This window comes from Oratosquilla oratoria, chromosome 6 (genome assembly GCF_046742065.1).
Source record: "Oratosquilla oratoria isolate Oo_2021 chromosome 6, ASM4674206v1, whole genome shotgun sequence".
Classification (NCBI taxonomy): domain Eukaryota; kingdom Metazoa; phylum Arthropoda; class Malacostraca; order Stomatopoda; family Squillidae; genus Oratosquilla; species Oratosquilla oratoria.
In genome coordinates this window covers 22,742,913-22,755,931 of record NC_134782.1, presented here as the reverse complement: position 1 = coordinate 22,755,931, position 13,019 = coordinate 22,742,913, and the positions used below count along the sequence as shown (strand labels likewise).

Sequence of the window (13,019 nt, the reverse complement as noted above, 5' to 3'; positions counted from 1 at the left end):
TAATGTGATTAAAGTATGTGAGTGTTTTAAGCAAAATACTAAAAATGTAAAGAAACCAAGAACATGATTTTTAAAACTCGAACAGTAAGAATAGTAATTTATGGAAATTATTTTTGTAATGAAATAATGAATAATTGCATGAAATATTCTAGAATAAGTAAAGTGTGAGAAATTGATCTGCTTAACTAGCTTTGGTAAGCTATTACTTGTGTATTGATTAATAGTATACGCTGAGTTACACCAATTACAAAATACTTCACATCATGCGTATGATTTGCCGATAATCATAATGTTCGTTATTTTTTCATTGGTTTGTTAAATTTTTGTGTCTAAATATATAATTTTTGTCGGTATAAATGGTAAAATATCACATTTATTACCATCCATGAAATGGGTAATCGTAATATATTTATTTCGACTGTTCATTTAGAATTCGTAAGTTTATCTCTATACGATCTTTTATACCAATACCTGAATTCTTCATGTTTATATTTGCATGGGATCGGTCGCGGGGCTTTAAACAGGATTGTACGGGTAAGTTTGAAAATGTTGTTAAGAATTTTATTGGTTTATTAGTTATAACAATATATTGCAAATGCATAGAATATTAAACAATTCTACTATTTCACTTATATCGATTAATGTGGTGAAATAGCGTTTGGAAGCCGTAGAAGGCTCCCAGATATTTGACATTTTCTTCGAAACAAACTGAACATGTTAAGAGTATAAGATAGGTCTGTGGGAGTATCTGCTCTGAAATTTCCGTTTTATATATTAGTCTAAATTAGATCTTTTGTAGGTAGTCTTTTCTTGTATATTATCAATATGTTATTATGTAGTCCCATTATTCAAGGGGAGATTTTTTCGGTGTTTGGTAACTGTTACTATGTGATTGTGTCTTGGTATCGACTATCGTACACTACATTTATGTTGAATAATGAATGGTATTTATAAAGATGTTTACCAGTTTCACAGCTGCAATTCTTATCTATATTATCAGCTAGCTCTTATCATTCAGAGTATTTTGAACCCCACAGATTAATAGTACCGTCAGTATAGATTTTTGAAAAATTAAGATGGGTGAATGTCTTGTTATTAAATATTTACGAAGAACTAGGATTTAGGTCATGTCTTGTCTCACAGCTGCAATTCATATGTACATTATCAGCTAGCTCTTATCATTGAGTAATTTGAACCCTATATATATAAGTACCACAAATTAGTAACATTAAACATCAGTAACAATTTTTAGAATGTTGAGATGTGAACCTCATTATATTTTAGATATTTTTTGGTCTCACAGCTGTAATTCAATTCTTACCTACATTTGCAGCTAGCTCATTCTAAGTATTTTGATTCCAATATTATATTAGTACTACAAATTGATAGCAATGTTGGTAGTGATTTTTAACAAATTAAAATTGGCAAGCATCTTTATATTCACCAAAACAATGATGTCAATTTTGGCGTCTACATAGAAAATAAAATCCCCAGATTTGAACTTATAATAGCACAGAACAGTCATTGCACAGAACAGTCAATTCTAAGATTTGTACAAAAATAATAAAACTTAATCAACTGAAACCTGTAATGAAGGAAATTATTCCATATAAAAAAGAAAAAGAATCAATAAGAAAAAAAAATCCTTCTTGGCTGATTTATGGGACATTCAGTGGCTTTTGCCAGTTACCTGAGAGCCATGGGTCTTTAGCAAGAGAAACCTTAATGTGTGAATGAATGTTTGGAGTTCTTCCACCTGAGGCAGTGGACTCATTGTTGGATTTAATGTTGAAATAATGCTGACACCAGACATCAGATATCCCATAACTTTTGTTGTCCTTTATAAATATTTGTCGCTTCAAGTTTTATGAACTGGAAACCTGTAGCCCCATAGGATTTTCAGGTCTTCCCATAGATCTCTCTGGGAAGTAACTTTAAATTACCCTAAAGCACCCTGCACAGCATTGCGCACAAGTCCCTACTATAGATTTATCCTGATATAGGGGGAACCTTGAGAATATGAAAAAGAAGATGAATAGTAATAATATTAGATATATGTATACATACACAAACACTGTGCTTGTTCACTTTGTGTTTCTTTATGAAGCTTATTTTTTTTCAGATTTAACAAGATGCCATACAAGCTGAAAATTTCTGAAGATGAAGTTAGAGAAGAACTTACTAGACTAGGATTTGCAGACATCTCTGATGATGTTGTGCGTACTTTCAGAAAAGGTGATTGTTTTTCACATTATTTCAATGTGAATATGTACCAGTTTTCAACTAAATATTACTATACATTTATTTGACCATTAACCTACAATCATAAAGCAGTAGTTGGGCCTTCACAAAGAAATTTTGGATATCTTTTTATGTTGTTATAGATTGTCAAATTCTATACATTGTTGGATTCCCAGAAGTAAACTAAACTGAGAAACTCCTAAGACTAGCAAGAATAGCAGGGGCATTCAGAGAAAATTCACATATTCACCATTTTTCAGTGTTTATTCATAAAACTTGTTTTTTATGTACTTGTATGTAGCAGATGTACTTACAATTAGAATCTTTATTTTGTAGATCTGCTTCGTCTTATAAAGCAAGACTTGAAAGCTTTCAAGGCACAACAAGAATCAGGGGAGGAAAAATCATTTAGTTCTTCAAAAAGTGAAACTACCAGTAGCTTTTCTGACTCATCACCTGATACACAAAAACCTTCAAAGGAAAAGCTCAAGATCCCCAAGAAGTACCGGTAGGTTGCTGTTTCACTTTTTCAGCAGTCGGACCTTGGAGAGGGTTTGATCTGTACAATAAGCTTGTTTAACACTTACCCGCACACCATACTTTTCCTCTCCCTCCTCCAACTCTTCCCTTCACCTTTACCCTTCCTCTCTCTCTCTCTCTCTCTCTCTCTCTAATTGATGCTATAATGGGTTTATATCATGTATTCTCAAAAGCTGATCAATTAGCTGGCTAGTTAGGGCTGTAAAAGAGTTAGAGGTAAAGTTACAAAAGTGAACCCAACATTTTTGTAATATAGTCCAACATAATTTTATTATTCTTTTTTGCATTTCAGTACATGGGTCAGCTCAGAAGAGAGTGGCTATTCGGATCAGGATTCTTCAACATCACATACTAAAACCTCAGATGATTCAAGTTCATATGCAGGCCAGAGATCAAGCAGTAAGAAAATCAGAAACTTAGTTTTGAGTTTTTGGTGGTACATATGTGTACCAAGAGACCCTTTCCTCCTTATAAGGGGGTGGCCAAGTCAAGACATACATCTACTCTTTACCCATCCCACACCCATTTGTTGCCCCTTCCTCCTGGCCCAATGCTGAGGGCAGAGACAGTGCAGCAAGAAACAGCAGAGCCTGACAGCTGAAGCTGGTTTATGCCCATTGTGTCATTACATGGTAACCCCCTTCCCCTTCATCCACTCAATTTACAGATCAAATGCAGTAAAAAGAAAGACAGCCATAAGTATACATGGGTCAGGGTGGTTCAGAGGGCATTAATAGGCTGTTTTGGTACCCCAAAAGAGGATTGGAAGATTTTAGGATGTAAATGTATTCAGGGGAAAGGGCAGTGAATTGTCAGAACGTATCTGATAGAAGGGAAATTCAAAGCAGAGGTAAAGTAGAAGGGGAGGGAAGCAGAGAAGTACAGATGAGTGAAACAAAAAAGAGAAAGAATAACAGGGAAAACTGAGAAAAGTATGGGAGATAGTGAAGGATAAAAGGCGATCAGAAGTAAAGGAAGACTGGTTATAATTCAAGAAGAAAGTGCTAGTTCAGAGATACGTGGGATGAGGAGGATGGGAGAGAACATGAGAGGCAGCAAATAGAGTGATGAACAGGTGGAGGTGAGATGGCAGAAAGAGACAAATATACGATTGGTTGTAAAAGTAAAAGACAGAGAGGGAAGCAAAGAGAAGAGCAGAAGTAAAGTGGGTTAAGAGTTTAAGTGAGAATTTTGAAGAAAAAAAAATATAAAGATGTTTTGGAAGGAAGTGAAGGGGGTGAGTCAGGTAGATTTTAAACTCTTAACATAGATGAATGATGTGTGGCTCTGGTCTGTAGGGACACCAAAAGGTCTCCTCACTTTAGATACCAATTTCTTATGACTGTTTTCAATGCAAATATGCTTTTGTTCCATCCCACTACTCCATCTGGCTCATTTCCTACTCTAGTATTAAAGTCCTCCAACACCACTGCACTCAAATTTCTCCTAAAACTACATACACACATACATATACCAAAGGTTTTTTTCCCCCTACATGGGGGGGTAGCCAAAAAGAAAAAGGCATAGAAACCACTCCCACCCATTCCATTTCCTATATATTCCACTCCCCTCCACCCTCCTCCCTCCCTCTTATCTTGGCACCTCCTACACACTCATTTAAGTCAGTACAAAATGCTTCTTTCCTCTCATTTACTACCTGGACCATATGTGCTCTCCAGTGTTGATATCTCCCATCCTAATTTCATCATTTCCCACATCTGTTCTTCATTTCACCATACATTTATCTCCTGATTGGTTAAAAAAAAAAACACTTAGTCCTGCACAAAGCTGTTTATTTAATTGATGGGTTTTTGAACATCTTTACATTTAATATTGCTTTTGTTATCATCAGGACATGATAGACCAAGAGAACAACAATCAGAGTCATCAACCTTGACAAGTTCATCAACATCAGGATCTACAGAAAAATCTGTTGACTTGAAAAGAAGACCAGGAATAAAGCAGAGGCCACGTTCTGCATCTAGAAAAAAACGTGAGTAGTAACTTTCTGTATGGCATCAGTCAAACAAGATTTTGGGGATGAATTCAAAGAGAAGGTTGCCTTAACCCCTTGAGTACCGGATGTGTGTTTTGTGACACCTGCGTGTCACGGCTGAGTGCACCCGCCAGGAACCGAGCATGCTCCCCGTGACACGCACGTGTCACAGTTATAAGCTGTGTGTATTGAGGGCTCTCAAGGCCTTGGTTTCTGGGTTATTTCTACCCACGTGGTGGCAAGTGTGTGTGTTTACAAACATAAGGCTCCAGCCATTCGTGGGATGGTTTGAAACGTTTGTTTACGTAAGGTTGACGGGTTGGTAATGAAAGGGTTAAGAATGATTGTAACCTTGGCACTGTATGGAGCAGAGACCTGGAATATAAGAGGCAGGTAAGATGAGGTAATGAGGTGTACAAGGGGAGAGGGTGGCAGTGAGTTGAAGATGAGTGTTAAAGGAGAGGTCAGAGAAAATGAAGAGCTTTTAAGTATTTAAGGTCACATGTAGCAGGGAATGGAGTTGTTTAGTGTGCTGCAGCAAAGCTATTCAAAATCTCTTGAATATTTTAAGACAAAAAAATAGGTTTACTTTATCCCAGCTGTTAGCTCACTGTCATTGGTTGCGTCTGTTCTAGTTGCAACAGTCTTATACTACATCACCTTCAGCTTCTTTGGTATCTTGTCTTTCAATTAATTAGGTAATTTGTGAATAGGAATAGCTATTAGGGCTATAAATGTTTAATTTTATTGTATTTGGTTGAGCATCCAGTTCATTTCAAAGACGTCCTCATAATCTGTAAGAAGATTTCCTAATGTTGTTTATGTTGTAGTGTGTGATGAATCCTGACTACTCAGTTGTCTTGCTCAAAATTGGTATGAACTTTCTTTAACCATGACAAATTTCGTAGATTGTATCTTTGATGTATTAATATTCTTCATTATTCTACATTTGCCCGTTGGCATGACAATGGTGGTTTCATATCTGCAGTTTAGTGTCACGAGGTTGCTGCTTTTCTTCTGATACTAGACTTCGAGGTATGACATATACTCAAGCATTATTATTTGAAACCTTGTCTTTCTTTTATTAACTGCTAAGTTAACCATAATAGCTTTAGCATCTGTTGCTCCATACAGTCGTAGTGTATATGGTTTGTGACATTCTCTGCTGCTTTCTGTAGCATTCAGTCTTGTTTTTTCTTTGCTTTTCCTTCTTTAGACAGTTTATTGCAAAATGTTATATCTTCTTAAAGGCAGAGCAATTTTCCTAAATGTAGGAGATTTGTGCTTATTATAGCTTTTATAGGTAGAGCTTTATTGCTAGCTGATGCCTTCTTTGTTTTTTTGGATTTGTTAATGGTTAAAACTGATAACATTTTAATTTTCCCCCACAAACCTAAAATTTTTAGAGGTTTCAAGGTAATATATATATATATATATATTTTATATATTTTATATATTTATATTATATTTATTTTATATATATATTTATATTTTTTATTATATATATATATATTATTATATATATATATATATATTATATATTTATATATATATATATATATATTTTTTTGTTTTTTTTTGAGGGGATAACCTAGTTCATTCTATCAACATTCAATCTTCCAGGAGAGAGTCTTGTAACACTTTTATTTGGTGACATGCCTGCTTGTCTAGTGGTAATAAGCCTCTTACAGTTTGCTACCTAAATTGTCTTGGCTGCGAATTATGAGAAGAAACAGTCCAGGTAAACAACATAAATGAATTCAAATATAGATTAATAATTGGAAACATAGATATGGGACACCACAAGCATAGCTCCTATCTCGTAAATTACAATAAGGTAAATCCACATTTTTCATAACCTATCTCGTGCACCTAACACCACCTCTTTACAGAACACTACACACACAGATCGCTTCAGAAACATTACTCTTGAAACCAACAGATTCAGTACTAAATCGGAACTCCTTGAAATAAGCCAGAAGAGACCCTTTCAAGACACTGGAGTAATATGTAAGACAGATGAGTGGATGGGTGGTGAGATAAACCCAGGGAACCGTTTAGTGATTTATTCTGACTTTTTATCCTTATCAGGACTTCTTCAGATGTACTCTGAAGTCCTGGTAAGGATGAAACATCAGAATAAATCCCTAAATGGTTCCCTGTGTTTATCTCGCCACCCATCCACTCACACTGGAGTAACATTAACCCATTTATGTACAGGTTATCACTAACCTATCTATCTATATACCAATGGTTTCTTTCCCCTTATAAGGGACGTAGTAAAGTCAAAGGTACACACCCACTCCCACCCATTCCACTCCTATCCACCACCCTTGTTTACATCTCATCTTAGCTCCTCATGGATGAAGGATCATCCCTGTTTCCTGCCCACTCCCTGGGTAAGAAGCAATGCAACAAGACACAGCACTAACCACTGACCACAAAATGAATTAGGTGATAGACACCACATGATCCAGATTCAGTCAACACACAAAGGACAAAGAACGTATTATTTTATATAGGTTGGCACTAAATTCAGACTATAACCAGAGACCTTGGGGCCACAAGTTACCTTCAAGAGAGATCTAAGGCCCAATCTTGACTGACAGATTGATTAATTGATTGATTGCCTCATATAAAATCCATAAGAAATCTTTTCAATTGTTTCTATTCTATATTGTATACCAAGGGTCCATAGAATGAAATAGAAAGAACTTAAGAGATTTCTTATTGTATTGATAAAGAATGATGTCTTGATTTTTACACAGCTGTTGAAGAGGTACTTTAGAGCCTTAATTTTAGTACATCGAGTTTATTCATTCAAGTATTCTTGGCATAACCATATAATTTTCATGTCTTCATAGCAACACCACTTCCATCGGAGCCTTCAAACAAACGTGACCCCGTGACTTTATATCACTTCTATAAAGCTTACTGGGACAAATTTAAAGTGCCTGGAGAAGATGCAAGGGCAGCTTTGCGGTGGAATGTACGCACTAAGATGGTTCTTGGAGATTCTTACCCATAAGGCTGGAGTTTAAATCATCATCAATAACAAAGGTACATATCAGCCCTAGTGCATATAAGTGTGTTATTATTATGTATCCCTATTACAGTACTACCTCTCATTAACAGACGTTAATTAGCTGTGTTTGCTGTGTTTTCGCTGTGTTTTTGGTGCTGTTGTTTAGTGCTGTGCAATCACTATGCCACCCAAAAACCACTCCAAATCAACGGATTATTCACATCAACGGACACCGTTACCCCCCTTTTAGTCCATTAATGAGAGGTACTGTACTGTTTTGCCTAGGCTTACTAATGACTACAGATATTCCTTGACTTATATTGGGGGTATGCCCACCGTATAACCATTTGATAGGCTTATTCTACTGAACATCATACCTTAACTTAGTCTACCTATAATGTACTAAGAACACTTGTACTAGCCTACAGTTAGGAAAAGCATGTAGTACAAAGAGTTGTTGAGAAAATCACATTTCAAAAATTGATTTGTGTTTTCTACCAAATGTGTCACTTTCACACAAAAAAATGCATTTATATCAGGAAATTTCTATAATTTGTTTTCATTTGTCACATGTTAAATCTTGTATTTTATATTTTTCTATATTTACCAGACTAATGCATAACTAAAAAATTTCAGGATAAACTGTTGAACAGTTGAAGTGTATTTTGATTTTTTTTTTTTTTTCATTTTACATTAATATGAATGTTTTTTAATTATAGATGTCCATGCAACAGTTGTATTATTTTTTAATTGCAGTTGACAATCCAACTGATGAATCATAGAAACTTCAGGGATCTCTGTGCATCGCCTTAGGGTCAACAAATCCATGGATTTTAAGATAATTCATACAGATCTTACAGGAAGTATGAAAAAACCAAAACCAGAAAACGTATGAAATTATTAGTGTCAGGATTCTTAATGATTTGATATACTTCAGTATCAGAGGCACAAAAACTGTGATATTCCAGACTTGTGAATGACAACTATGCAATCTGAACATTGTTTTATAAAGGCTTATGAATATTCTCCAACTTAATATGTTCCTAAATAGATCATTTATCCATTTTTTTATGACAAGCTCAAACCTATGGCTACATGTCTCGCAAGAGAGAACAAGGGCAGTAAGTGGACTGATTGTTCACAATTGTGGAGTCACAGTAGAGTCAATATCGATGGCATCATTTGTTTTTTAAGGAATTTGGTTCTTCTATGGTGTAATGAGGGATGTGATAATAGATTTTTAATACTCTTCATGGTGATTGTAAGGCAAGTGTGTTATATTTATATTGATGTTTACTGTTCCTAACAGCTGTCATGAGCAGTGTGAAAAATAATGTATGATTGAAGCTGGTGTTCATGTTTTCATATAAATATACGGGGTTCCTATTTTTCATGTTTTGAATATTCGCATCAAATGTTATCTATCTGCAAAACATGATGATATGCTTTATCATCATGAAACTTCCCCCTGTCAGGAGGCTTGTATGGTGCCCCTTACAGAGGACTTTGTAGAGTGGAATTTAATGAATCATACCCTTGGTCCAATTTGCCCTCAGCAAGGTTAGAACCATTGTCACCTCAACCTCTGTCACAAGTAGCAACACTCTACATACTCTGTTATTTGTAAGACAAACTTCAATGCAGCACAAAATGTGGTGTCTACCATGACCTCACACTGCCTCATACTCTGGAAAATAGTTTGAGTCTTCCATAGACTGTTCATAGGATATTGTACTCATCATGTATGGACTTATTTTGAGAAGTTGAAGACAGTACACTGTCAAAGTTATCTTAACATTTAAGCCTTGGTGCTCATTTGTTTTTTAGTTTGTTATTTTTCTCTGGTGTGTCTCATCCATGAGGTGCTAAGATGGGAAGGGCAGTGAATTGGTTTTGGATGGGTGTAAAGTGGGTGTATGGTTTCACTCAGCCACACTGTTTTTGTTGGCAAAAGTCTCTAGTATGCATGTATGTAAGTAAGGAAGTCAAGTGAAAATAATGACTTCAAAACTTAATACTTGTTACACCTATTTCACATGCCCCTCTCATCTTAAAACCTCATAGATGAAAGGTTTTTCCTGTTCCTTGCCATTTTTTCATATGTAGAAGTGTATAATATTTGAAATATAGAAAATTTTAAATCATGAAGTTGATGTATGAAGCACTCGGATGTCATCAGACTCATATCAGTTACACATTTATTGCCAACCTCATGCAGGTTGCATTTGTTGTTTGATGGTAGTTTGAGTGCTGTTGTTTTTATATTTAACCCAAGTTAACTTGCTTGCTTGCTTTTTATTTTATTTATTTTTTATTATTTTTTATTTTATTTATTTATTTTTACTACTACTACTACTACAACTACAACAACAACACAGTCTAGCCTTCTTTGCTTGTTTGTCTTCTACCTCCTTTTCTTCTACATTTCTTTGCCCAAATTGAATAAATTTTCTGTTTTTAAAAATCTATTATCTATAGTTTTAATATGCACTCTGTTTCATCTTTATTTTCATAACGTTTTGGATAAATCTGGCATATACAAATTATACATTACTGCATGACTCTGCTGTGAATAATGTTCTCATTTGAGTACATACCAAGGACATAACAGTAGTCCTTGGTACATACAGACATATACCAAGGGCTTTTCTCCCCTTACAAAGTCAAAGGCATGATTCCACTCCTATCCATTTGAGTACATTTGAATACTTCATAAAAAAAATCAGGCTTTGTATGGGGTTTTCTGGTGTAGTTTGAAATTATGAAAGTCAGTATATTGTTTCTTACAACCTTAACTTCAATAGGAATGTTACTTTTGAGTTTTGGTTATCAGGTAGAAAACTCCAGTATGTAATTCATTCCATGCTGTAATTATTCATTGTTGCTTCAAGTATCACTGGCTGGATTCCTGCAGATCCACAGTGACTGGCAATTCTCCCTGGGCCATCCCATAGATCCGTTCGGAAAGAAACTTTGGACAGTTGACTGTGTTGTATTAATGTGGGGCATTGTCTATGTCACTGACTTGTAGTAGTACATACATACATATACCAAAGGCTTTTTCCCCTTACATGGGGGGGTAGCCAAAAAGAAAAAGGCATAGAAACCACTCCCACCCATTCCATTTCCCATACACTCCACCCCCCCTCCCTCCCTCTAATCTTGGCATTTTCTGGATGATGGGTCATCCCTGCATCTTGTCTACTGCACTTATAGTAGTAGGAGGAGGGAAACAGTTTTCAGTTGGAAATGTAGCTGGACTTGGTAGAAACCCTGAGCATGATCCAGAAACTGAGTGCCAACCCCTCAGAGCTGCACCTCTAGATAAGGATGAGGGTAATGATGTGAAGATGGACAGCATGGAAATGGCTCTTAAAGTCCAGCTTGCACCAGTTGCATGTACTGTACTGGCCTTTGGTCCCTTACATGCTGTTAAGAGGACACACAACAGACACAAGAGTATTGAATTTTGAGATGTCACTGTTTATTCAAACTTCAGTCTATAAGAGCACAAAAAAAAAAAATTGTGAAAGGAAGGATCACCACCCAAATCTACCCAAGCATAAATACATACACACACATATTATATATATGTATACATACATACCAAAGGCCCTTTTGCCCTTATGTAGGGAGTGGCTGAGTCAAAATCACACACCCACTTCATACACATAGCAGGGCTTGGCAGCTGAAGCCGCTTCATTGCATAATATAGCAGCCCTCCTCCTTATCCACTCTAAACAATTTACAGAACAGACAAGAACATCCCTTCATGCTATGTCATCCTTTCATCCATTTATAGTCAATCTTCTTCCAATTACTCTTATCTTTTGTATTCTCTTCACTGTTCCAGACATTCCTTATTTATCCCAGTTCCTTATTACCCTATCCATCCACCTCATTCTTGGTCCTCTCATCCCATCTGCTTTTGTTTTCTTCAATTTTTGCAAGTCTCTCCGCACTTATGATAACCGTATGCCCCCCAAAAAACACTCCAGCTTTAAGAATAAATTGCATAGTTGTTTACAACATGTGATGCTGCCTGTGTTTTTGCACTTGTTTATACCATGGGATATTATAACTTCAGCACTTTTGTAAAATATAATAGGGCATTTGTTTAACTAAGACATACTAAGCAGAGATATATTCCCAAAATGTAGACATACATATATAAAAGGTTTTTTCCCCATACGAGGGAGGTAGCCAAAAAAAAAAGGCATAAAATCCACTCCCATCCATTCCATCCCCACATACTTCACTCCCATTCACCCACCTCCTGGATGATGGGTCAGAAGCAATGTTGCAAGACACAGCACATCAACAGCAAGGCTGCTTCATGAAATCGGTGACCACCCCCTCTCTGCCCCCTCATACAGAAATGGAGAAGATGGGGAGAAATCCCTTCAGGCTGTGTCAATTTAGTTTTCACACGTATTCCCTCACCACCCATCCCCCACCCACTCCCAAAATGTACAAGTGTTGTTTGGCTAGGTCATAATTTAATTTGGTCACTTGGGAAGAAATTCTCTACTACTGTTGCAAAAGGTATTCCAGTTGGGATCCGGCACTGTATACAAGTTGGAAGGAGAATACTGTATATGTAGTGGTGCTTAAATTATATACTTTGTATTTTTCACATTTTTAAGAGAACACTAGTCACCAAAAGTGAGTCATTAGTAAATAAAGGAAAAACGAAATATTAACAAATATTTAAAAATAGAATATTTGTTTTATTTGCCTTGACTATTGCCTGTCTCCTACAACCCATAAAGTGGCATCATCCTTGCTCACTCTGACCTAGCTGTCACCTGTTCTGTGGAATATGTCACTATAGCGTGAAATAGCAATGGAATTGTCAGAGATAGAGTTCTTGAAATGTTAGGGAAGAGAACACCTGCTGTCACAATGGAAAAGAAAAGGAATAGATGAGAATGTGGAGACATTTTAAGCTAGTTGTTAGAAATTTAAGTACAAGAAGCAAAGTTCTTACACGTGTTGCTGTAAGAATGTTTGGCAAAGTGGAGGATAGGTTTTGCACAGTTCCAAGCAAAAATGAATAGTGTATGATTCTGAGGTATTTAGAGAATACAGTACTGTTTTGAACCTTGCCTTTATCTTACTAATATGATGACAAATGTGGTAAACTAGGGTTGTATGGGTTTAGGTTTAGAAAAAAAATTGAATACATTCCTTCATACCTGAAATGACCACTTCCAG

The 13,019-nt window shown here is 36.0% G+C and overlaps 1 protein-coding gene across 2 annotated transcripts; it reads left to right on the top strand.

Annotated features, from left to right (window-relative positions):
- The first annotated feature begins 459 nt into the window (after nt 1–459).
- Nucleotides 460–12,524, top strand: LOC143026339 (uncharacterized). 2 transcript variants are annotated; one of them, XM_076186548.1, is made up of 7 exons: nt 460–534; nt 2,123–2,235; nt 2,578–2,749; nt 3,074–3,180; nt 4,634–4,774; nt 7,642–7,837; nt 8,559–12,524. In XM_076186548.1, the coding sequence occupies exons 2-6, from the start codon at nt 2,133–2,135 to the stop codon at nt 7,803–7,805; spliced, it is 687 nt and encodes a 228-aa protein (XP_076042663.1). In that variant the 5' UTR covers nt 460–534; nt 2,123–2,132; the 3' UTR covers nt 7,806–7,837; nt 8,559–12,524. The 2 variants fall into 2 exon arrangements, with proteins under 2 accessions (XP_076042663.1, XP_076042665.1); XM_076186550.1 differs by lacking the exon at nt 8,559–12,524 and adding an exon at nt 5,766–5,812 and having other exon boundaries at nt 7,642–7,772.
- Nucleotides 12,525–13,019: the final 495 nt, after the last annotated feature.